Consider the following 23,964-nt stretch of genomic DNA (forward strand, 5'->3'; position numbering starts at 1 on the left):
TATCGATCGGACACAAAGATGTGACAGACTCAATATGTTCTGGACTCAAATCTTTTCATTTAGATGGATGTAGGGCTGGATGGTGGAGCCAGGTGCAAAACATCGCAGGAAGACAGATGAAGCACCGGGATACACGAAAATGGTGTCACTGGGTCTCATATAGTCTTCCAGCATGTGCATACGCAAATGAAGAAAGACAGCAGTGATTTAAATGGAGGTACTGTGAGGGGACGACCATGTTTACATTCAGGCTGCAGATAATCTTCTGCAAACGCTTGATGTTTTTAATCAGAGTTAGGCATCTGTTATCGGGGGCCACATTACAGAAACTTCCCATGTCTCAAATCTTGTCTTATCTCAGTTCAGGATGACATTTAGGATTCCTGGTATTACTGAAGCATGTTTCCTTACTGCATCTTAACTTACATTCACCATTATGCAAATTCAAAAAATGAACTTTATGTTTATGTATGTAAATAACTGTATACTGTATGTTTGTGTAGCATGAAGGGGTTTACAAACTCTGATTTTGTTATGCAACTCCGTGTTTTATAGTGTTAACTCACCCTGAGCCTTGAATGCGGATTCGGCATAAGCCTGTTGGAGAAGCTAACACTGATGTAAGCCTGTTGTAGAGGCTGACATTAATTTAGTTTGTAAGCCTTAAAGGAATTTAAATTTAAATTTTCCCTGACATGCATTAATGGTTATGCAGTATATCCTCTCCTCCAGCAACATGATTCATTTCTCCAACTCAGCGAGGCTAAAATTGAATGCCAGTCTTTACTTGTCCATTTAAGCCACCTAGCTAGCCAGTAACAAGTTAAAAGTTAAGCTCTAGCGAGGGCTGAGATGGGACAGGACACAGCCATAGTGAGATTGCTCCTGTCTTTGAGATAAGATAGGACTAGCAGCTCGGCATGTTTGTCTGTAACGAGGCCCTTGGTGTTTTTCTAGCATTAGCTCTTTCATTGCTCCCAGAACCACATCATCACCCTGCATGTTGACACAGTCCCCGCCTCTATCTCATATGAGTCTCTCCATAGGTGGCGGCTGGGTGATGCTCCACATTTCCACCCGTGATCCCTCCTTCTCCTGCCGGCTGGGACTGTATGTGCCATGGGTGGCGCGGCGATTCAGAGCCACCACCAGACTGATGGAGATGAGGATGAGAACCAGCAGCAGGACGACAGACACCAAACTGATGGACAGCAAGAGGTCAGAGGTCAAACCCTCAGAGGTCAACTGGAGGAAAGGAGGAGAAGGAGGGAGAGAGAATCAGATAATACATTTTGTACAAATGTTTCAGTTTAAAGAAGCTCACACACAGGAAACACTGTTTATTTCTGTCTCTCTCACACACTTCTCCTCTCCTCACTACACCAGGCGCTCCACACGCGCTGCCAAAGTGCTGATGGATGTGTTTCCCAGCTCAGCAGGTGGGTTGCGACCACCAGGAGCCTCGAGTTGCCGCGGACTGAAACCTCCCTCCGTCTGCCGCCTCTCTCGCAGTTTGGCTAGGGCCAGCGCCAGCCCCAGCATCACCACTATCGCCAAGCCAACCAGACACGGTGCCAGCACGGCAGCCACCCGCGAGCTGTATGGAGCACGCTCCGTCTGTGGAGGATCACACACACACACACACACAGGCAAGATGCTGCCTGATGATCCCAGCAAACACTACCACAGACACACCAAAAATAGCTCCTACACACACATGATTCTCGTCTAATGGTGTTTTAATGACTTGTGAAACCTGCTAAGATTCATTTTTAACCACCAGCTTTGTGGCCCTTTGATCATCACACACAAGCAGCTTCACCACCAACCAGAAACACAATCACCCAGCATGCAAACACACAGATTTCTGACCTCAAACCCAGTGAATCAAGGCGAATCAAAGCTTCCAGTGCAGCAGGTGAATAATTGGTAACATTCATTAACCAGCAGAGGAGCAGATGCACTCACATTACTCGTTCTGGTTGGCGTGACAGTCGTGACAGTCTGCGTGGCTGCTACAACAGCACAACGGTATGTAAGTATCACTCCATTACACTTAATATTTAGCTGACACCATCTTCATAACTACAGCCTCTCACAGAACTTGTCAGGTTACACAGGACTTTGAAAAAAAATCTCAGAAGTCAGCGAACTTTACACTGAGCAATCAACATGGAAACATAATCCTAATAAAAACACAACCATCCGTATCCCCGGGCAAAAAATAACTTATGCGCTCATGCTCGACACTGTAGACATTACACTTTCTCTCCCTCGCTACCTGTTCTTTGTTGACTCCTGGAAAGTGCTTACCTGTCAGTGCAGCACAGTTGGCTGTCACAGTGAGTGTGACACAAGCGAGCCAGAGCAGCCTGCAGCCAGGACCCGCCATCAGTCACCCACTGCCACACACACAGACGCCGAGATGTCTAACTAACCAGTCTCTAAGGTACACGGCGAGGCCACCCTGAAGCCTCGGCAGAGCAGCTACACACAGAGACAGCAGCAATGCTTCCCTGCTGTCAGCACAATCAACCTGCTCTGTGTGTGTATGTGTGTGTGTGCGTGCCTGCCAGATAAGCTGCCCTCATACGTTTCTGTGAAGCAGACCGAACTTCTGTGAATGCCACCAGCTCTCTGCTGAAACTGCACTTCGGCGCCAGATGCTGCCTTTTTTTCGCTGGCGAGGCACATTTCTCCCTCTCTGCTTTTCCTCGCTCTCAAAGGATGGCCACATCAGTGCCGACACTGAAGAACTGCTTCCCATTTCCTCCCTCTCTTTCCTCACCATTAGGGCTACCTAACGCACACACATCTACACACATCTACACACACGCTTGAAAGGATGCATGATGGAAGAGATGTGTGAGAGAGGAGTGGAGCTGCATATGGACTACATGGACAAACACAACGGCACATTACATTTGTGCTTGTTGAACATCTCAGTGAAGAACAATCTGCAGGTGTAACAGACTCCTCTCGTCTGGGAATGATTTTTGCTGATATCCGATAATTCAATATTTTCCAGCTCGTTTTTTTCCACCTGATTGAGGAGAACATCAGGTCTCTCCTGCAGTGGAGTTAACACATTGTGCCTACTCTTATTTTGAAGGCCCATTGGCAGATGCAGGCAAACATTCCTTTGACAAATGTGAAAAATAAGAAAACAACTTAATCATTGTGTGCCCCGTGTGAAAATAATTAGAACGTCATCTTATTGGCCTGTCACATGCTCAAATTTCTGATGTCGATGTTTAATTTCAAAAGATTTATTGGCTGATACCAGTGACATTCTCGAAGGACATCTTGGATCATGGTTTCAGGAATTTGCTCCAATTCAGCCACAAGAGCTTTTATGGGGCACTGATGTGGGGTGATGAGGCCCAGTCACATCTTCATACCTGCCAACATCAGGCTGTGCGATTTTCTGGAGCAGCAAATGGTTTACCCTCAACAAAACCTGCAGCTATGTAACCCTACACCGCAGAGTAATAGAATAAATACAAGTATGTGAAAGTGGAATTACTTTTCATTGGTCCTAAATCAGCAGCTTCAAAAAAAATAATACTCATACATCTCACTCTGCACACACACACACACACACTCTAACCACACATACCCAACCTATTCTAGATAATCTCAACTCCTTGACTCTTATATCATCAAATATCCACGCTGATAACAGTTGTTATTGTTTATTGTCTATATATTTGCCCATCACGTCTAAGTTTATGTTTTGTTTTCTTGTCATTGTTTTCTGTGTTGTTGCATTTTTTCACCGATTAAAAACCCAAGAGGGGAAGGTCTTTCTTCTTCTTTGGGACCTCTTTCATTTTCAGTGGCAGATTGAGTAGAGCGGAGGGTTTGAGCAAGCGCACATCAGGCAGGGTCGTCTGTGTGCGGCGTGCTCACCTCTACCTCTGGGTTTTGTTTGCCAGGTGCAATGACACACGTCCCACAAGAAACTGAGACACTCACACTTGATTTGTATCACTCTGAAAGTGTTGGTAGGTGTATATCTTCTACGTCCCACTCAGAAAAATAATTTCCTTATCAAAGGATAGGTCTGCCATTTTAAAGTCTGTCTTCAAAGAATACTCAGGTGCCTGTATGAACAGTGAAACCGGTTTTCCTGAAGCACCTGCAGTGTAAGTGATGGGGGACACTCGACACTCCTCGTTCAGTGCACAAATGTATTCAAAAGCTAATCTGAAGCTAAAATTAGACCTCAGACATCCAAGTTAGATCAATCAGGTGTTTATCTTCCAGAGGTAGTTTTTTATATATCTCATAAAAGCTTCAGATAAACTTTAAATGCATTTTTGCACAAAACGAGATCTTCTCCTGGCCTGTATGAACAGCAAGCAAACCTGCTTTGATGCTTACATGTGCACATGACTGAGGCGCCTCTGCTCCGTTTGTTTGTGACTGTGTCTATGAACTTGGATTATTCTGGGGTCTACTCACACTACATCTCGTTAAGAGAGATTAAGTGGCTATGTTTGGAGTCACGGCAGCCACCTGACTGACTGCTCCTTGACCACAAGCGCACAAGGTTAGGAAATTAATGAAAGGATTTGGACTGCAGTTAACCTTCAACTGAAGGAGCAAATGGAGGAAGAAAACTGGAAAATAAATCAAGTAGGTGGTGATCGAAGAGAAATATTAGTTGTGAGAGATGAAAAGAGGAAAGAAGACAGACAAAGGCTGATAAGATTGTTTTTTTTTATTATTTTGACAACAACAAAGACAGACCGAGAGAGAGATTGGATTTAAACCGAGAGAGGACATGAGGACAGAATCTGACAAAGGAAATATGGACAAACAAGAAGTGATGGTCACACAGAGATCCAGCATGATGTAAGGACAGCGAGGCTAAAAGACAAAAACACAATCATGTCAATGAACGCAATGATTCTGTGATGACATGTTGACCACAGCAGCGTGGTGCATGTTGATACAGTAGGTACCGTTTCAAGCAGAGCTGCAGAGAGTTCGGGCTTAAAATATCTTCTGCCTCACTCAGGAAGGTTTAGAGACAGAAACTTCTTCTTTGGTACAAAACAACACACAGCAGTCAGTCAGTCGGAGAGCACAGTGCTCTGAACGCACATGGAGAACAAAGGGAGACATTTTGTCGTCTCCTCGCCCCTCCAGGCGCCTTTGTCACTACGACGCTGCTTTTCATAGCTCACACGTATGGAGCTCCCAACATCCAGTTCAGACAAGACTGACAGGATATCTTCAATGAGAGACATTATAAATAACACACATTTTATAATGTTCTTCAGTGCATCAGTAGTGCTTTACTGAATGTAGACTATCCTTCCCTTTTAGACCAAAGTACCTACCCTACACATTTTGTGCTGTAACGATTATTTGATTAATCACTTGGTCATTGGGCAATAAAATTAATTGCCAACACGATTAATAACAGAAGCAAACATTCTCTGATTTCTGTTTTGATTTCCAATAGAAGTTTTGGACGATTGGTCGGTTGAAACAAGCCAGACCAGTCGAGCTTTCTGCAAACCACGGATACATTCAAATTTGTAAGTTTACCATATTTGCAATTCTACAAAAGGTGTCATTTCATGTACACATCACAACTATATGAGCTGACTTTATGTCAGAAAGGGGAGGAATGTTGGGCAAGATGACCACCAAGCCAGAGACCACTGTTCAGGACAGTCTTTTAACCTTTGACCTCTGTATTTCCCACTGACAGACCACGGTGTTTCAGCATTTGCCAAGCGTGAAACCACTGGATATTTTTCACGAGAGATGTTAGGACATATTCCAGCTGTGTTAGCAGCAACAAAACCAGATATTTTTGATGAGATGAAGATTTTGTTTGTGGCGACAGAACCGGGTTAAAAACATGCTCTTCTTCTAACCCTAAGTCCAACCAGACCTCAGACTTGTCACATAAAACTCCAAGAAATTCAGTTTCAACATGTCCGTGGTTTGCAGAAACGTACACTGCCAAAATTCATTCTGCCGATTAGTTTGCAATGTGTCACTTTGGGCCCTGAGAGCATGTGACGGGCATTTTTCAAATTTTTTTACATATCTTAAACAATTAGTCAAATAATCACGAGACTAATCAGCAGATTAGTCAAGAATGAATTTTTCCCCCCTAAACCATCTAATGCCTGTGTTGCTTTTTTTTACAAAACATTACTGCATCTGTGATCTATACTTCAGTGACCTACATGAGTAAATTAAATTGAGTAGAATAAATAAATATATTGAATAAGGTGCTTCTGATTACCAAAGTCTCATTTAAGGCACAGAAACAGCTCTGTGGTACCGTTAACCTGACGTCAAACTAGAGAAAAGCCTAATGTGTGCAGAGTGCCGTCATAAATACCAAACCCTCTGTGCTCAGTATGAGAAACCACCGGTCATTCTCATCCTTTATGATCAATCACTCACCCACACAGCTGCACTGACAAACTCCGCTCTGCACTCACTTTCTCAAATAGTCCTGGAGACAGGTGCAGAAAAACACAACCCCACACACACACACACACACACACATTCAGTCGTCGCCACCCCAGTCTATTTCTGGCTCATCGTCCAGCCTGAGGATGAGGTAGGAGAGCAGCTGGAACAGGTTCTGCCACAGCAGCACGGCCACGTAAAAGTAAATGTCGCTTACGTCCGTCTGGCACACGTCTCCGGCGTAGCTCATGTCGCACACGCAGATGAATTTGTTGATGAGGTTGCGGCAGTAGCCTCCGTTCAGACAGGGGTTGGACTTGCACTCGTCCACCTCTTGCTCACACCTGCAGACAGAGAATCACAGTTGAGTCAGAGACACTTATGTGAAGGTGACCACTTACACAGCTCTGTTAGAGATATTTGGCACATAAGAAAAAGGTTGGGCTGGTGGAGGAATCTGCTGCAACGAACTGTTTTGGATTCATAGGTTATGTTTAAAGGAGACCTGTTGTGCTTTTTCATTTTTTCCTTCCCTTCAGTGTTTTATATTATTATTATATATCTTGTGCATGTAAAAGATCTTGAAAGTTAAAAAGGTCAGTCTGCACCAACAGAAGCTCCTCTCTCCCACAGAAAACACTGCTCCTGAAACGCCTCGTCAGTAGTCCCGCCTTTAATTCCATGACTTTAATGACTTTCGCATAACTGATGCCGAGGGGCTAGTTTGGCACATATGGATTTATTCAGCACAGCGTCTCTGTCGTTGTCAGCGGTGATGGGTCAGGCATGTGTGAGCTGACCAATTAGAACCAACAGGGTATTCAGGAAGGAGGGGCTTAAAGAGACAGGCGCTAAAACAGAGCGTTTCAGACGGAGGGGGAATAGTATTTTGTGGCACTAAAGCATGTAAACACAAAATAAAATTTAACCTGAAAATGATCATAATATGTCTTTTTCTTTTCTACAGGTGGAATATATTATATATTATTTAAGTACAAATTTGAAGTACTTGAGGTACTTTACTTAAGTACAATGGATTTTTAATGCCACGTTCTACTTATACTCCACCACGTCTCAGAGATTACATTACATTTACCTAACAGCCTCAGTCACTAGTTACTTAACAAATGTAATTTTACATATAAAACATCTGAAAACTTTATTAAAATCATCTCTTTTGGGCTCTGGGTAATTGTGATGGAATCTCTCACTGTTTTCAGAATTTCTACAAAAAAAAATGGTTTAATTGATGCAGAAAGTTATTAGCTGATTAATCCATGATGAAAATAATTATTAGCTGCAGGTCAGTAAAATCCTGCTCTCATGTTAATGCAAGAGTAATGATAATCTCATGATATAATACGTAACAATATAACATTTCTGCACTGAGTACCTTTTAAAAATAATTGAAGTACATATTCGTACGTAGAATACTTACAAACATTTACTCCAATAACATCTTCAAAGCAGGAGTCTCACTTGTAACAAAGTAATTTTACAGGATGGTATTCACACTTTTATTTCTTAAGGATCTAAATACTTCCTCCATACCGGTGTCCGATGAAGCCCGGTGGACAGTCACAGGACAGTTCTCGGTCAGTGCAGTTGCCTCCATTGAAGCAGGTGTAGTTTCTAGTGTCATCGCCGCACACAGAAACAGGCAGCTTAGGCCGTCTGGTAGAAGACAATCACACATGTAAGAAGGTAAATACACAGTTTGTGCTGAAGTTTCAGATGTATTGAGGTGTTGAGCAGCTCATGTGCAGCAGAGTTTGACGTCTTTACGTCTGCCGGAAGCAGAAGAATCAGCCACGCAGGAGCTGTATTGTTCGGCTTCCCGCAGCTCTCCACAGGGGAGACAAAGAGGCTTAGGAGGGGAACAGGATAATAAGATTAAAGACCTCTTGCAACTATTCACCAGCAGGACGTCAAATCATATGTACAGGAAAGAAAAAGCCAACCATTTCTCTTTGGCCTCTTTAACCTTGTTTTTGCCCGAGGCGCTGCAGCTCTGTTCCTAAATGTTATGCATCTGCTGGCAAATTGAAATTCATCCCTCAATGGTAACAAAATACAGGCTGTTTTATTTTGGAAAGAGTACAATTTTGGTGGGCGAGGTTTTAATTTAGATGCAAGGAATCACTTTGCACTACAGCTGTCACTCATGTCAAGACAAACAATGTCAGGGAGAGCGATAATATTAGCTTTGTTTGGCATTTTGTTGCACGCAGTTGAACAAAAAAAAACAGGAGACATCGTACATGACATTTGAGAGACAGAAATCTAACAAGAAACAAATAGCGAACACCTGAGAAATAGAAAAAAAAAAAGCAACTTACACATTTTTGACAACAATGTACCACGGAATCTCTTCAATGCGTTCACTGGAGAGGAACAGAAAGAAAGACGGGGAGAGGGGGTAGAAAGAGACACAAACAGGAGACACAAACAAAAAGAAGTCATTTTGATGAAAACTTTGCAGCGTCGATGTTCCCAGTAAAGGGAGATGTGCAGCTTGTCTGGTGCCTTGCTTAGCGAGACACTTGCAAAGGTTTTCCTTGTGCAAAAGAGGCAAAATGCAAGCGGCTGTGTGTTTACAGGATAAATGGTTGGAGGCGTTCCCCTGCTGGTTCTCCGAGGCAAACGGTAGATGACAGGGGAAAGAAACTGGCGCTGAACCAGAGAGCCTTGTGTAGTGAGACACCACAGCAGACTGAGGCCTTTTCTGGCTGACACTAGAATAGAAATGCAGCATCTGAGACGCTCGCTGCAGGCGTGGTTGAAATGCTGAACAGAGGCAGACATGTGGAGACATTTACAGTGAAGGATTTTTGTTTGTGTTGTGTTGTCGGTCCCTTGTTTCTGCAATTTGGAGCATTTATTTGTGTACTTTGTGTTTACTAACTAACTAAGCTCTCAAAACTGTACACAGGAGAGTAAAGTCATGTTCAGAGCATGAAATATTGATGTTGGGATTGTTTCCTCCTCTGCTGCCGGTCTATATTTTCCACACTCACTAGAAATAGACTATTCGACTCTGTTTTATTCAACCCATCATCCTGCTGTTCTGTTTATCCAGCAAACATCTTTACTTACTTGCAGAGGGGTCCAGTGTAGTTCTCAGGGCAGAGGCAGGCGTACCTGTCCGGCCCGTGCAGACAGGTGCCTCCATGAGCACACAGGTGGTTTTCACACACATCCACCTCCTCCTCACAGTCCACGCCTGCGTAGCCAAACTCACAGGTGCACTCGTAGGTCATCCCGTTCACGCTGCAGTTGCCGTGAACACAGGGACCGGAGGCGCAGGTGTTGGTGAAGAAGTCGCAGCGTCTACCGGCCCACCCATCGGCGCAGCTGCAGTTGTAGGTGTTGAAGAAGTCCTGGCACTCGCCTCCATTCAGGCAGGGGTTGGGCTCGCACACGTGGGCCCCGCTGCAGCCGAGGAGCGGCGTGCGCCGGGATGTCTGGACGAACTGCTCCTCCTGCAGGCGTGGGAGGTTCACATCGGAGGAGCTGAGGTAAGGCAGGGCAATGCCACCCAGCTCAACGGTGCCCAGGCACCCAGTCAGGGACCAGCCAGTGTCAGGGGCCAGGCCCCCTAAGAAGATGTCCACCCCCTGCCTGAGGAAGTCCAGGTTGCCTCCTTGGCTCCTGGAAGTGCTGGCCTCCTCGATTTCTTCATCCAGCACCAGAGTCCACCGGGAGGTTTGTGCCCACGGTGCTGCCATGAACAGATGGACGTTGTGCCACTCACCATCACTGACACTCCTCCTGCTGCTGAGACTGACTGTAGACACACTCTCCTCCTCCCCTCTGTCTTCTTCAGTGGTGCTCTGAAGCTCCATGAAGAGGAAACCATCCTGGACTGACAGTGTGATGAATGCTGTGTCCTTCTCTGCATGGAGTATAGCTGCGTTACGCCTTCGTGTGCGTAGGTTTAGGGAGAGGTTAGTTAGATTGCGGGATATGTGGCCGTTTCCCCGGTAGGACAACACAGTGGAGTCATTCAGGAAGGTTGCATTGGAGTAGCCTGGGTGAACAGAGATAATATCTGTTTTTTATTTGTTTACACATTTGCACACTTACATTGTTCAACTGATTTCTAATTCAAAGATTACAAAAACGTTATTACAGCATGTTAATTACCTGTTTGATAACACTACGAACCTCTTAGGCAACCAGAAGAGGGCATTCATCACAAATAACAGTAATATTTGATTGATTCTTTTATTTTCATGCACTCAGTGTACCCAACCCACGTGGATTTATTGTACAAGAAATCAAAGGTACAGTTGCAGCGGTCAAACATCTCATTACCTTTTTATTTCAGTACAAAATTACTGGTTATTTTGCAGCTCTCAAACAAGATATTCTGCCTTCTCTCCCAAGCTTGACAAACAAAATCTGCGACAAAAAGAAAGTTCCCTTCCTGACTCAAGCCAAAAAAAACCAAAACAAAACAAAAAAATATCATAAATGGAGGACATTTTAGTAAAAGGTACGCCCCTTTCTCAGGTGTGAGTATATCAATGAGTGAAGCACTGAACATGGGGTGGCTCACAGGACAGGTGGCAACACAGTGAATGATCACTAATCCCAGCAAAAACAGGATAAGCTGGCCTCAGGCCAGTCCTGCTTTCCGGAGCACATACAGTATACTGTGTGGGCGGACTGAGGTCGGGAATCAAGTATGTTGTATCACTGGGTTACATAGAAGGCAAATTAGGTCAATGATGACCAACTGAACAAGGTCAAAGATTATGTCACAATGAAAGTATGTCAACGAAGTTTACCACTGATAATAAAAAGTGACTGAACTGTTAAGGTGCTTTTGGGAAATCTGCCCTTACTAATGTTATCAAATATTGGCCTGCAATGACTGGAACACCATTACCAACAATATATAAGTTTTTTTACCTTAAAATAACAGCTTCAAAATCACTTTGATGGTACAGTGTCTTGTAACAAGGTGAAGGGTGTCTCTGTCTCTATCACTTGTTTCTGCACCATGTAACTTCAGTGAGAGGGTAGGATCACAGCGTTACATACATACAAAATTACAATTTCTACATAATGTTGCTTTAAGCTTATAAGTGATCTCGTAATATTACTACATGGATTAGGCCTATGCACTGAAATGTATGGAAGCCCTGAGGGGCAAGAGAGGATTATTTTTTTTATTCTTTTATGAAATAAAAAATGTTTTCTCTCCTGTGTTTGATTTGAGAACTGGTGGGAAAAAAATCAGTTTTGCCAGGATATTCTTTCTAAGATCCTTAATTATTTTTCTTAATCTGTGAAAACACATATTCACATTCATATTTACACAAATTTGAAAGGGAGCTGTGTCATTTTTGCAGCTTGACCCTAATTGGTTTCTAATGACCTAAAAACACGTCATTGTTGAAATCTTGGGTGTCACTTACATTCATATCCTTGGTTCAGCATCCTGCACTCTGAATCTGTGGGGCAAGGTGACAGCTCGCACCACCTGACCTCTTCACAGCGCCGCCCTGCTGTCCTGGGAGGGCAGGTGCAGGTGAAGTCGTCCCACATTGAGTAGCACATCCCACCGTTTAGACAAGGGTTCCTCTGAGGGTGAGAAATCAATACAGGGGATTACATTCACCAAATGCATCATAATGTACGATTCACTTGCAATAAATACTATATGACTATATAACATGTTAATGCTTTTAAAGGCTTGAGCAAGGTCTTATGTAATTTTAACTCACACTGCAGGCGTTGTCCCCTGAGCATCCAGCAGTGACATTCTCCATGACCTCCAGAGGGTAAGATCTCACTGAGGTGTCCAACCCAAAGAACTGCAGCCTCCTGTCATTGACCCTCAGGTCCTGGATACAGCCTTTAAAATATCCACCAAACATGGAAGTCGTCCTGCTCCCCAACAGACCTCCCACATACACAGTGTCTCCTGCCTGGACGCCGACTGTCCTGACTTCCTCTTCAATCTGTTTTTGAGTTGCTACGTACAGCGTCATGCGATCCTCCACCATCTCTATGCTCACAAAGTGGACTTCCCCGTCGTCGATCGCACCCTCCGCCTTCAGGCTCTCAGAGTTATGGAGCTGAACTGTGACCTTACCATCCTCCAGCCACATGTGCAGGTACTGCTGTCCGCTGCTGTTGGCGAGCGCCAGGAGGAGTCCGCTGTCCCTCCGTGTACGCAGGAAGAGGGAGATGGAGAGGTTGTGACCCGGATCATCGGTGACGGTGAACGCGGCGTAACTCTGAGAGTCCTCGTTCCCAAAGCGGGCAGTGACATGTTCTACGAGAAGGGAAACCAGATGAGACAAAATGTTTCAACCCAACATTAGGAAGACATCTTCAATATTTTTTACAGCTTGGTCAACACACATTATGTGATTAATTTCTGAGGTTTAAAAGGGTTTCATAAGTAAGAGAATGTCCTTCCTTTTCAGGGAAAACGCAACTGTAGAAGAGAACAGATGACCTGATGTCAGTGTCGACCAAGTACAGAAAGAGCTTAAAGTCCCAGATTCTCTTTATTACTATTTATTCAGTTTTTATCTCCAGCAGAGGGTGTAAAATATGCTTTTCATCTGTGCCGAGCATTGAATCTAAATATTGAGTATCAAAAGAGCGTTATGACAGATTTTTGAAAAACGAACTGGAGGAAAAGACATTTCATGTTTTAATTCATGCTGAGGTCCTTAGAGGAATGGGCACAGGAGGAGGAAATTTAAGGAGCCACCAGCCCTCATGTTCTGTATGTTTTGTGTCCACTGTCAGCACTTTCCACTGTGGGTTTGTCGCCTCATAAAGCAGGCAGGACATCGAGAACACACAAAGCTAAAGCAGGGAGGACATGTATTACAGGTCATATAAAAACCTTATAAAAGCTCCAATGAGAATGTTGTGTGCATGTGAGTATATGTGTGTGCCAAAACCCCATCAGACACTGGTTAGTAATCTGCTTTGATAGACTCAAGAGGCTATAGATATCCTCAGTGGAGAACAGAAACTATTCAATATTTTCAGGGAACCTTGTATGAAAAGCTCCAACTTTTCCTTCCACTTTGCATGTATTTTTTATGTCTTGGTCTCACTACCACAGTCTACTGAATGCTGTGACGTTTCCTTGCATGTTCTGTGTATTTCCAAAATAGAATCACTTACATCCTTAATCCAGTGCGTCAGATAAGAGGATCTCTGCCTCTGTCCTTTACTGTGGCTTTTGATTGGCCTTAACTCTGCTTCCTTGTCTTCTGTTAAACATCAGCTATTGAGGATGTTATCTAATTACCCCCTTAAGAAATTTGGTGAGTATGACGCGTTACGCTTTCCTCCAATCTCAATTAATCACATCAGCTTAAAGACTAAAGGTGAGTCTCATGCCTGCTTTTGTTTCTACGTTTGATGGGACTAGTGGATTTAGAAAAAAAAACAAAAATCTCCCGATTTTTACACTGTGTCCTTGCAATTTCACAGCTGTAAACATACCCTCCTCACAGTCCTGCCCCTCATAAGGCCTTGGACATCGGCACTGGTAGCTCTGCCACAGGTTGACACACTGTCCTCTGTTTTGGCAAGGCACATCCAGGCAGCGGTCCCTGTGGCTGCAGCCAGGGGACACATTAACAGCAGAGTCGCTCAGCCATTCCTCAGGGACCACGAGCTGCCAGTCCACAAACACATCCCGCATGCAGCCAATGAATGCTGGAAGTGGAGAGACTTCATTGGGGCCAGTTGAGTCCTGAAGCACTCCTCCAATGAAAGTGTTCTGAGGAGGCACAGCTGGCCCAGCCAGGGTGCTTTGGACTGGGGCCGCCTTGTGGCACGACTGGCTCCCACAGCTCCCAGCGTCATCCAAGAGTTTGAGAGTGAGCACCCAGTTTATGAGCAGAGCCTCTACTGAATACCACTCTCCATCTGTGACATTGTGAGGAAGCTCCAGGACCTGGCTTGGGCTTTCTGCCTCAGCTCCAGCAGAGGCCTCCTTCCTCAACGTGAGACAAAGCCGCCCTTCGTCCAGCTCCAGGCTCAGCAGCAGCCCCCTGCTGTTCCGCTGAAACAACAACGCTCTGGGCAGAACGGTCTTGAAGCTCAGGGTGATGTTGCAGGACACCTCGGCATCCGCCAGGGGACTCTGCAGCAGCAGGTAGCCTCTGCGTTCAAAGGAGAAGGTGGTGGGGGTCTTACACAGGGGTCCAGTGTACCCAGGCGAGCAGGAGCAGGTGTATCCATGAGTCCCATCCAACAGGAAGGGAGAGCAGGAGCCTTGGTTCTGGCATTCATGTCCCTCACAGCCCACTAGCCTCTCGTCACAGTTTACACCCCCATACTGGAAACCATCATGACTCTGTTTGGGGCAGTGGCAAATGTAACCTCCAACATGGCTCTCACACCTGCCTCCATTCTGGCAGGGACTGGGGTCACACTGGTTTATCACCTCCTGGCAGAGGGAACCTGTCAGCACAAGAAAACAATAAAGGCACATGACTCAAACCCTCTTAAACAATCTTTCATGCAATCATGAATGCAGATGGTCTTTTTTAATTTCTGCTCACTGATGAATGACTTATTGTCATTATTCCTTGTGGTCTTGTAAACAATATGTGTCCCTGCCATTGTTTGTTTACTACAAACAAGTCACATTCATACACTTGTACTCGGGTATTATGTGGGCAGGTTGCATAATGATGGCAAGAGAGGAAAACACTGGACATGTGCCCAATTCTTCACCCATTTTCCTCCATATTTTGCCAACACCCGTTCTTTTGTATGACATGGCTCCTGTTTTTTCAAATTTTGACGGTGCTTTGGATAAAGTGTTGACTACAATGTTCCTTCACTGATACACAAGTCAAGTTAGCCCCACCTGAAGCCAAACTGTCAGATATTAATCCCAGTTCTGTATGCTGGTACAGACTCCAGTACACCCAACTATCAATTGTGTATGTGTTAATCATTTTAACATTGTTTGTCTGTGTTTGTACGTGTTGTTATGCTAAAGCATTTGACATTTTACAGTAGACAAACAGTTGCAATTAGAAGGCACTTTGTTATATGGAACAACAACTATATCTTCTATAGTACAACACAGAAAGCTACACAAAAATACTGTAAAAACAGTATCTATGCACGTTGGTCAACTTTTAAGTTATCTATTTGTTTTATATTGATCGGAAGAAAATATAAAAGACCACACATATTATGCAATACTTATACTAAATATCTATTTACCTGTTCCAAGCAACAAAATACCCCAGATCCATGGTGCAGGTCTCCACATCATGCCGTCACTTTTTCCCCCCAGTAGCCCCAAACTTGTCTAACTGCACCATATTAGTTTATGTTCGTACAGGCCATCCCGGTGGAGGTCTGCTCCTTGTCTACTTCCCCACAACAACGTAGGGCTGAGTAGCTCCAGTCAGGAGACCAGTAAAGCCAGATCCTGGGGATTAAACTAATGCTATTTGGCCACCTTACTGAGTCACTGCCACTGCGACTGGCAGAGTGTCAATTTTTAGAACACAACTCTCAGCCGGCAGCAGCTCACAGTCTTACCTACTTTGCTCCATCAAGTCTTGTGTAAGCGGGAAAACTAGAATTTTCTGCTTTTGCAACTGAAAAGTGCAGTTTGATGTAAATCTTTGCAACAATGCAACGTGTCTCTGGACATCAATGCACCAATAATATATGATTCATATTTGAATGTTATTATATGGAGTTATTTAAATGTTTAATTGATTTATTCTGCCAGTTGACCTTTAGAAGCTGATTTTTTTAAATATTTTATAGTATTAATCGATTAATCATGAAAAAAATTGGCAGATTACTCAATAGCAGAAATAATCGTTGTAGCCCTAATTACAATGAGACTCTATAATATGTTTTTTATACTATCGCTGGTGGGCACTGAAATAAAAAAGTACCAAATTTGACAAATAGTACCTTTAAAAGAGTCAGTTCACCAAAGTCCTGTTATGATACAACATAGCTTTGGTGAATTTTGTCAGCATGTCACTGTGAACAGAAGTGCCTACACAGTGCAAAATGTACTAGCAACTACCTACTACTGCATAATCATCATTGTGTGAGACATAATGAATTCCACTTGGTGGATGAGAATAAATTACCTGTTGTTCCTCGAGGACAGCTGCAGATGTAGCCCGCAGCATGCTGTTGGTCATAGCGTTCAGGCAGCAGAGGCTCGCTGCCGTACAGGGCCTGCCACGACCTCTCGATGCAGCGGCCCCCGTGCATGCAGGGGTTGCTGCCACACTCACTGACGTCGACCTCACACTGACGCCCCTCAAACCCTGAAATGAGGACAGTTCATCATATGTTATGATTAATATCTATTTAGTGTTATGGTTGTGTTGACATGCACAGACTCATCAACACACACAGTATTAACAGTATGATACTGCTGTGATACATTTGTATGCAGCTGTAAGCTTGATTATGGTTGGAGTCCACCACTGTTTTTTTAGTGAACCCTTGTATTAGTCTTGTTTTTTTACTTTCATTAATCTTACATTCCTCGCTAATTAATTACTCATCTCTCACTCTTACCTCCATCTATTTCTCTTCTCCTCACCTATACCTTTGTCCCTTGACCTCTACAAATCTCCTTTAGAAACTTCAAAACCTGTAACTCAGAATTGATTATTTCACTCCTTAACTGAGTAAGAAAGTGCTTCATGTACCTGGCCAGCATGTACAGGTGTAGTTACCCTGGCTTTCCTCACAGATGGCGCTGTTGAAGCAGGGTTCAGAATGGCACGGTGGTAGCGGCGTCTCACAGTGTCTGCCAGTGAAGGCTGTGTGAGAGCAGTCACAGCTGTAGCTGAGACCATCAAGGATTCAGACATCACATGAATGAGTTTACTGACAGTATTTCCTCCAGTCTGTGTTTGTGTAAAATTAAAATCTATTAGGAATCTGTTCATAACACATTTGCTTTTCTAAACTTGGAAAGAGCTATGTCTACATTCTTGCTTCCAGCAGCTGGGGATGGACTACTTACTCATTCACCCCATCTACACACAGAGCCCCATTCTGGCATGGCTGCTCTTGGCACTCATCAGTGTTGATTTCGCATCGGTGTCCTTGGAAACCGGGCAGGCAGGTGCAACTGAAGCCCCCGGCGTAGTCATGACAACTGCCGCCATTGAGACATGGCTGTGATTGACACTCATCAATCTGGACCTCACAAGTGGCCCCTGTGAACATGAAAGCAGTACAGATGTCAGAGGGTGAGCGAGGGCAGGGGGCAAAAATGAGCAAAGCTTTTATGTGTAGTGGCTGTGATCATGTTTGGACTGCGCTTTAATCTCACTACAAGGCCTCCACAGTTTTTGGCAGTTCTAAAAATTGCACATTGTATACATATCTTAAATGTATCTCTGAGATATAGTATTATTTTTTGTTGTTGTTGTTGTTGCATTGTTGGAAAAAGATGAAGGGAATGAAAGTCTACCATAAATAAATGCAACTAACAAGGCATGGTTTAGACTGCCTAAATGCTGTAAACTATATGAACAAAGAAATGTTTGCCTGTGATTTGAAACATAAAAAAAAGATTTATAAAAGAGATGTAAAAAGATCCAGGCAAGATGCACGGCGTAAACTTAGAATAAAGGTGAGATATTATCGGCTGTATTCAAATAAGAGATTGAATTAAATAGTTATTGCTGGTAGGAGTTGATTTTGTTTTTGTTTTTTTGAGCTGTAGGAGTCTGAGGAAATACAGGGACCAGGGGATGTGAAATAAACAGATTTAAAAAATTTTTAATTTGTATGATAATTGTTGACATGCACTTTAAATGTCTGCCTGGACTGTGATGAGATTGATGATGGCTGCCACAGAAGATCTTCGGCTATTGTTGTTTCTGTCTATCAGACGTGATTTTAATGTCTCTATATGTTCTGTGCTGTACCACAAACTGCCTCTCAGGAGACATTAAAGTTTGTCTAAGTCTTAGTCAAAGGTTACTTTAAAATAATCATTTGTCATATTGACCTGTCACTTGTCTAGATTTAAATGAAAACAAGCCGTGCTAGCAGCTCTGCAAGGTTGTACTTGGGCACAGCTATTCATTCAGCTAAATGCTAATGTTCACACCAACATGCTCAGCTCATGGGCAATACTAACACTCCAGATATAAAGCAGGTATAATTATTACCAAGCTCACAATGATAGCTTAGTGTATTAGTGTGCGAGGCTGATGTCATTTGTTTTGAAGGTATTTGGTCAAACAACAAAGTACTGACGACTAAAATTTTGATCTAACAGTTGGCTAACAGTTGAGGAGACATTTCACGTCATGGTGGACTATGAATGTGTGATTTCATGACAGTGGCAGTTGTAGACTAGATATTTCAGTCTGGACAAAAATGATGTACAAACCAAGTGACCAAATGTGCCGTCTGCTACAGTGGCTAGAAAGACTGGGTGCAACACACAAATATGAAAGAAGATTTGGTATGACACAGAAGAATTTGGTGCAACATGGACCACATTCACATGACGGCCAAAAACTTGTTGTATTGCTGTGTTACAGGTTGCATGTTGTATAAAAGTAGTGAATCTGACAAGTTGTCCTTCTGGATTTTCATTATTTATTGTCTTTTCAGTTGCTGATCAATCACTAAGCAGTTAAATGATAATGATTTGGACTCTATGATCTATTGATAACTCAGGTTTAACACCATTCAACACTATTTAAATTCATCCAAAACAGAATTAAGACATTAACACTGGTCTTGGGCCCCCTGGATCCCGTATATATCTTCATACACGTGTGTCATTTTAGGATTAATAATGTGTTTTGAGTCTTCAAATGTTCTTAGGAGACGCAACACTGTTCTGTCCACTCACCGGTGAACCCAGAAGAACACAGACAGGAGAACGTGCCCACTCTGTCCACACAGGTGGCTCCGTTCCTGCAGGGCTGTGAAACACACTCGTTCACATCAATCTGACAGTGAGCACCCTGGAACCCCGGCACGCAGAAGCAGGAGTAGCCGTCCCCGCGGAGTCTGCATATCGCCCTGTTTTGGCACGGGTTTGGAGAGCACTGGTCCTCTGTCGAAGGCAGCCTGTCAGATGCACCTATGAACAGAGGACATTTAGGAAAATGATTATCACAGAACATCATTGTTGTAGTGATAAAATAAAACAAACCAGTTTTCATTCCTCATGATAAAAAAAACATTTGCAATATGCTACTTCCATTATTATTTTAGTCATTTGTAATTAAGTACATTTGTGATTTATGATAAAATGTCTTTTATAACGTCTGGTTGCATCAAAATTACTGTAAAAATTACCTTCATATCTAGTATAAGATGTGAAAAGAAAAACTCCTCAAGAAGCTTTGTGACTAAATACAAAAATAATTTAATCCACATAATCCCCTGAATTACTTAATTTATGTCTGCATTATGTCAAAATAGTTTGCATCACTGTGAGCAGAAGTGCTCTCAAATGCTATATTAGTTTGATCGTGTCTGGAATGAAGCTCTTTTATGTCTACTTAGCTCTGATAAAAGCACTTAGTCTAGCAGTTGTCAGCACAAGGGCTTGAAAAAAGGCCTCTCAAGGCATCACGGCTGGCTGCCATGATAACCAATTCCACTGTTTGGGTAAGCATTCAATCTATTTCCATGGTGACTGCATCCAGCCGAACATTTGAGGCATTTACTCCTTTACATTTTATGTAATGAGCAGGACATTAATGCCACGATGCCAAAGCTCTGGCTTTGGGTCTCATTTCAGTCGACACATGCTGTACATACTAATTAGAGGATTAGCACTTCATCCTCCCCAATAACACCAATGAAAAGCAATAATTGTCAACCTGCGTGTGACTAAATGAGCGTCTGAAACTTAGTTTTTTTTATTGTTCATGTTAACCTCACTCAAGTTGAATCACATATGTTGCAAATCTAGTTTTCTTTTTCCATTTTAGTTTGGAATGGTTCATGATGATACATTTTATCACACATTTTCAAAAAAAAAGCATCTCATCGCTCATCATCATACATTTCTGTAGTTATGCACCACATCTTTCATGATAACACAAATAGATTGTCAGTGTTTTTCAAAAATGGACCCAAAGGCAAGAGTCAGGCAGGTAACAGAACAAATAGCGAGCTGTAATGCAACCAAAGCTGTAGTCCATAAAAACCACCATGTGAAAGGCAGGCACAAAAGCTGGCAACAAAACAGAGGTAATCCACGAGCAAAAAACTAAACTAAGTAGGCTGCAAACCAAAAAAGTACAAACCAGTATAACACAGGCAGCAAACACAGGTGAAACATGATGGGAAGACAGAACCAGGGAACAGACTAGAAACACAGCAATGCATATGAAAACAGACGAACCACCAAAGAGTGAGGGGAACACAGGTTTAAGACAGGCAGAGTGATTAACTAATGGAGCACAGGTGAGCAGGACAAAGGGCGGGAAAACAGACAAAGACAGGAAGTGGAAAGTAAAACATGACACATGAGGATAAACTTTAAACATAAAACAGGAAATCACAAAACTAAAACTCAGGACCATGACAGAGATGTGTTTTAGGAGACTGCTATTTAGAAAGGTTTTTTAAAAGAGAAATTTAGGACTTCACTTTAAAAGCAGACTCTACCAGGCATAGGTTGTTAACAATTTGGCTTCTAACGACTGTCTCTATTTATCGACAATATGATCATTTATTGATCTGATGAATATTCTCCAATAGTCATACTAAATGACTTGTGACTCATTTGGTCACATTTCTTCCAATATCAAACTTGGCATATTTGATATCTTTGGGTTTGAGCGCACTGAATTCATAAATATGTACCCACGAGTGAGTTAGATTTAAAGCTGCACTATGTAGTATTGGGAAAGAAATTTTAATCAGATGTGAAAAATCTTCATTGACTGACTTTTTATGCCTAAACAAACTAAATAAACAAACTCTCTTCGTTTTCATGACTGAATAAACTGAATAAACAAACTGACCTTGAAGGACAACACAATCTCATACTGTTTTACTTTGTTTATATGTGGCGGACGCTGCCACCTTTCTAGCTTCAAAAAGTGTTCTGGGGAACTTATTTTCCTCTGAGAACAGCTTGTTTATTTAGTTTTGGAAAAAATAAATATTTCTGAGTTTGTTTTAGTACCTCATTACTAGTGTAAATATTAAAATTCTGATTTAATGTCTTCTACTACAACAATAGTGCCCATCTAAAAGGTTTCCTAGTTTCAATGTGACCTGAAATCCAAACTTGTTAGAACCTGAACCTGATGCTGATGCAATTCTTCACTCGACCTGACTCTCAAATCATATATCATGTCTAGTTCGACTTGCCCCCCACAGCTTTACAGGAAAACATCAAAGACAAATAGCTACCACTGAGGCATCTCAAAATTGCCGTACTCCAGGCAGAACAAATGGGACCAGCTCAGAGGCAGAGATCCCTGCAATCCATGGAATGTGCATGAGGGGACATAGAGGCATGATGCCACAAAAAGGAGGAAGCAAATCAGCTGAACGAGTGTCGTTTCTATTAGACTGCAACACATCTCTAAAAGCCTTGAAAGCAATATATGGATATTGGATGGAGGTGGTGATACTTGAAGCTTGTTTTGCATGATGGGTGCAAGAAAGACTCCTTATGAAGCCGGCGGCCATAAATGTAGCCACTCAGACATCAACAGAGATAATATTGCTCACAGATGACAATCGTGCACAGTAATCATGCCTCAAGAGCCCAATCAGGCACCAGACTGCAAAGACGCAGAAGAGTGCAATTACACTTGGCGGTCCATCTTCACCAACTCAGGCAACAATCTTCTGTCATTGGTGGAGGTCAATCAGCTTCACAGACAGTTGGCAGGGTTCTCGACCAGCAGCAGCTTATACATGTCTAGACTTAGACTTGGAAGTACTGGCCGAGTGTCCTGGGGGTGTGATGGAGATCATGTGTATGAGTGGTGATGCTCCGACCATATGCCTATATCAGCTCTCATTACAACGAGGATCAGACAGTAAATTCAGAGCAGATTAGAGGCGCATGTTGCAGCAGCGTCAAGACAAACTCTTGGAGAATTCCCTTTTAACTATCCATGTATTTTTTTAGGGAAAACCGTGACAGGTGGTGTCTTTTGTTAAATCTGCTCTTTACTGAATCCACAGAGAGGCAGAGTTCAGAGGATTCAGAGCCAGGCCTAACACAGCTCCATCTCCAGCCAACCACACATCCCCTCCCACAGCATGTAAGGCTTTTTCAGATGCAAATTACGTCTGAGGGTCTTTGTTTGGTCCTATCTGGAGGCCCTCGAATGGCACATATGGGGCACCTGACATCTCCGCCCGACTGATGCACTTAGTGTATCAGCCTGTCTGTTTGTTTCAGTGGTGATAAGAAGACATGATTATTGAGGGGTTTTGTAAAGCCAGAGAGACACATAGATCCCCCCTCCTTTTGTGCCATCACTCATCCACACTCCTCAATCCTCCCACCCCCCTCATGGGTCACTAGCTGCCCTCCCCCATTGTTAAGTCTGTTTTTGTCATCTTTCAGCTCTTAGAAAATGTGCAGAAATCACTAAAGACGATGATGTCACCTCACAGTCTTAATTGATATTCCAAGCATGGAGTGGTTAAAATGCGAGCCAATTAGGCTACTAGACTGAAATTCAAAACACAGAAGATGGGATCAATTTGTACATTGTTCTGTTTAATTTCAGGAAACTTTTGCAGAAAAAAGTGTTAATAAAACAAGCATGTTTTGAATGGAAAGCAACACCAACTCTGTCCACTTTTGTAGGTGATCAAATGAGACTACTCCTACAGACGCCATGCATGGAGTTAAGTGCAGACATGTATGATGATGATATAATGATACAGGGTAAAATACTGAAAACTAAAAGTCAACACGAGAGAAGCGCGTTCACTTACCATCTATCACAGCCAGTGATGAGATGAGAATTACGCACGCAAGTAATTCAAAATTATGATAACGAATTAAATCCATAATCGGGACAGGAAATCATCCTGAAGTCCTGAAGTCTTGTCATACACGGATCTCTCTGTGTCTGCTTCTGCCCGCAGCGACGCATCTGTTGTCATCTCCAGAGCCACTTGATGCTCACTTCTGCTCGCGCTGGAGCACCATCAGGAGCCTCCATCACACATGAGACAAGAAAAGAAACCACGTGGTCTTCAACAGGCTACACACACACACACACACACACACACACACACATACATATACACACACACACACACACCCTGTGAACGGAGCTGTATGGAAGCCCATTTCCGCCAATTAAAGTATAAAAATGATGAAAATTTAGCCTTGATGACAGAAAAGAAATATTCCCATGGTACATCTTAATTATGAGATAAAAAGACGAAATTCATAGATAAAGAATAATAATAAGGGGAAACAAGTTTAAATCACCTATCTCTATGTATATTTAGACTTTGCATCTCATAATTTTTATTTTTATCTCATAATCATGA

General features: G+C 42.9%; 1 protein-coding gene across 1 annotated transcript; it reads right to left on the reverse strand.

The window, feature by feature from the left end:
• Positions 1–1,377: 1,377 nt before the first annotated feature.
• On the reverse strand, positions 1,378–22,361 carry crb1 (crumbs cell polarity complex component 1). Its single transcript, XM_073476485.1, has 13 exons — positions 22,325–22,361; positions 19,319–19,552; positions 17,465–17,660; positions 17,145–17,284; positions 16,572–16,754; positions 13,933–14,898; positions 12,183–12,736; positions 11,874–12,039; positions 9,544–10,477; positions 8,787–8,831; positions 7,999–8,121; positions 6,665–6,791; positions 1,378–1,617 (listed from the first exon to the last, which is right to left on the reverse strand). Exons 1-13 carry the CDS (start codon positions 22,359–22,361, stop codon positions 1,378–1,380), a joined length of 3,945 nt encoding a protein of 1,314 aa, XP_073332586.1.
• Between the last annotated feature and the right edge of the window lie 1,603 nt (positions 22,362–23,964).

This window comes from Pagrus major, chromosome 11 (genome assembly GCF_040436345.1).
Source record: "Pagrus major chromosome 11, Pma_NU_1.0".
NCBI classification, from domain to species: domain Eukaryota; kingdom Metazoa; phylum Chordata; class Actinopteri; order Spariformes; family Sparidae; genus Pagrus; species Pagrus major.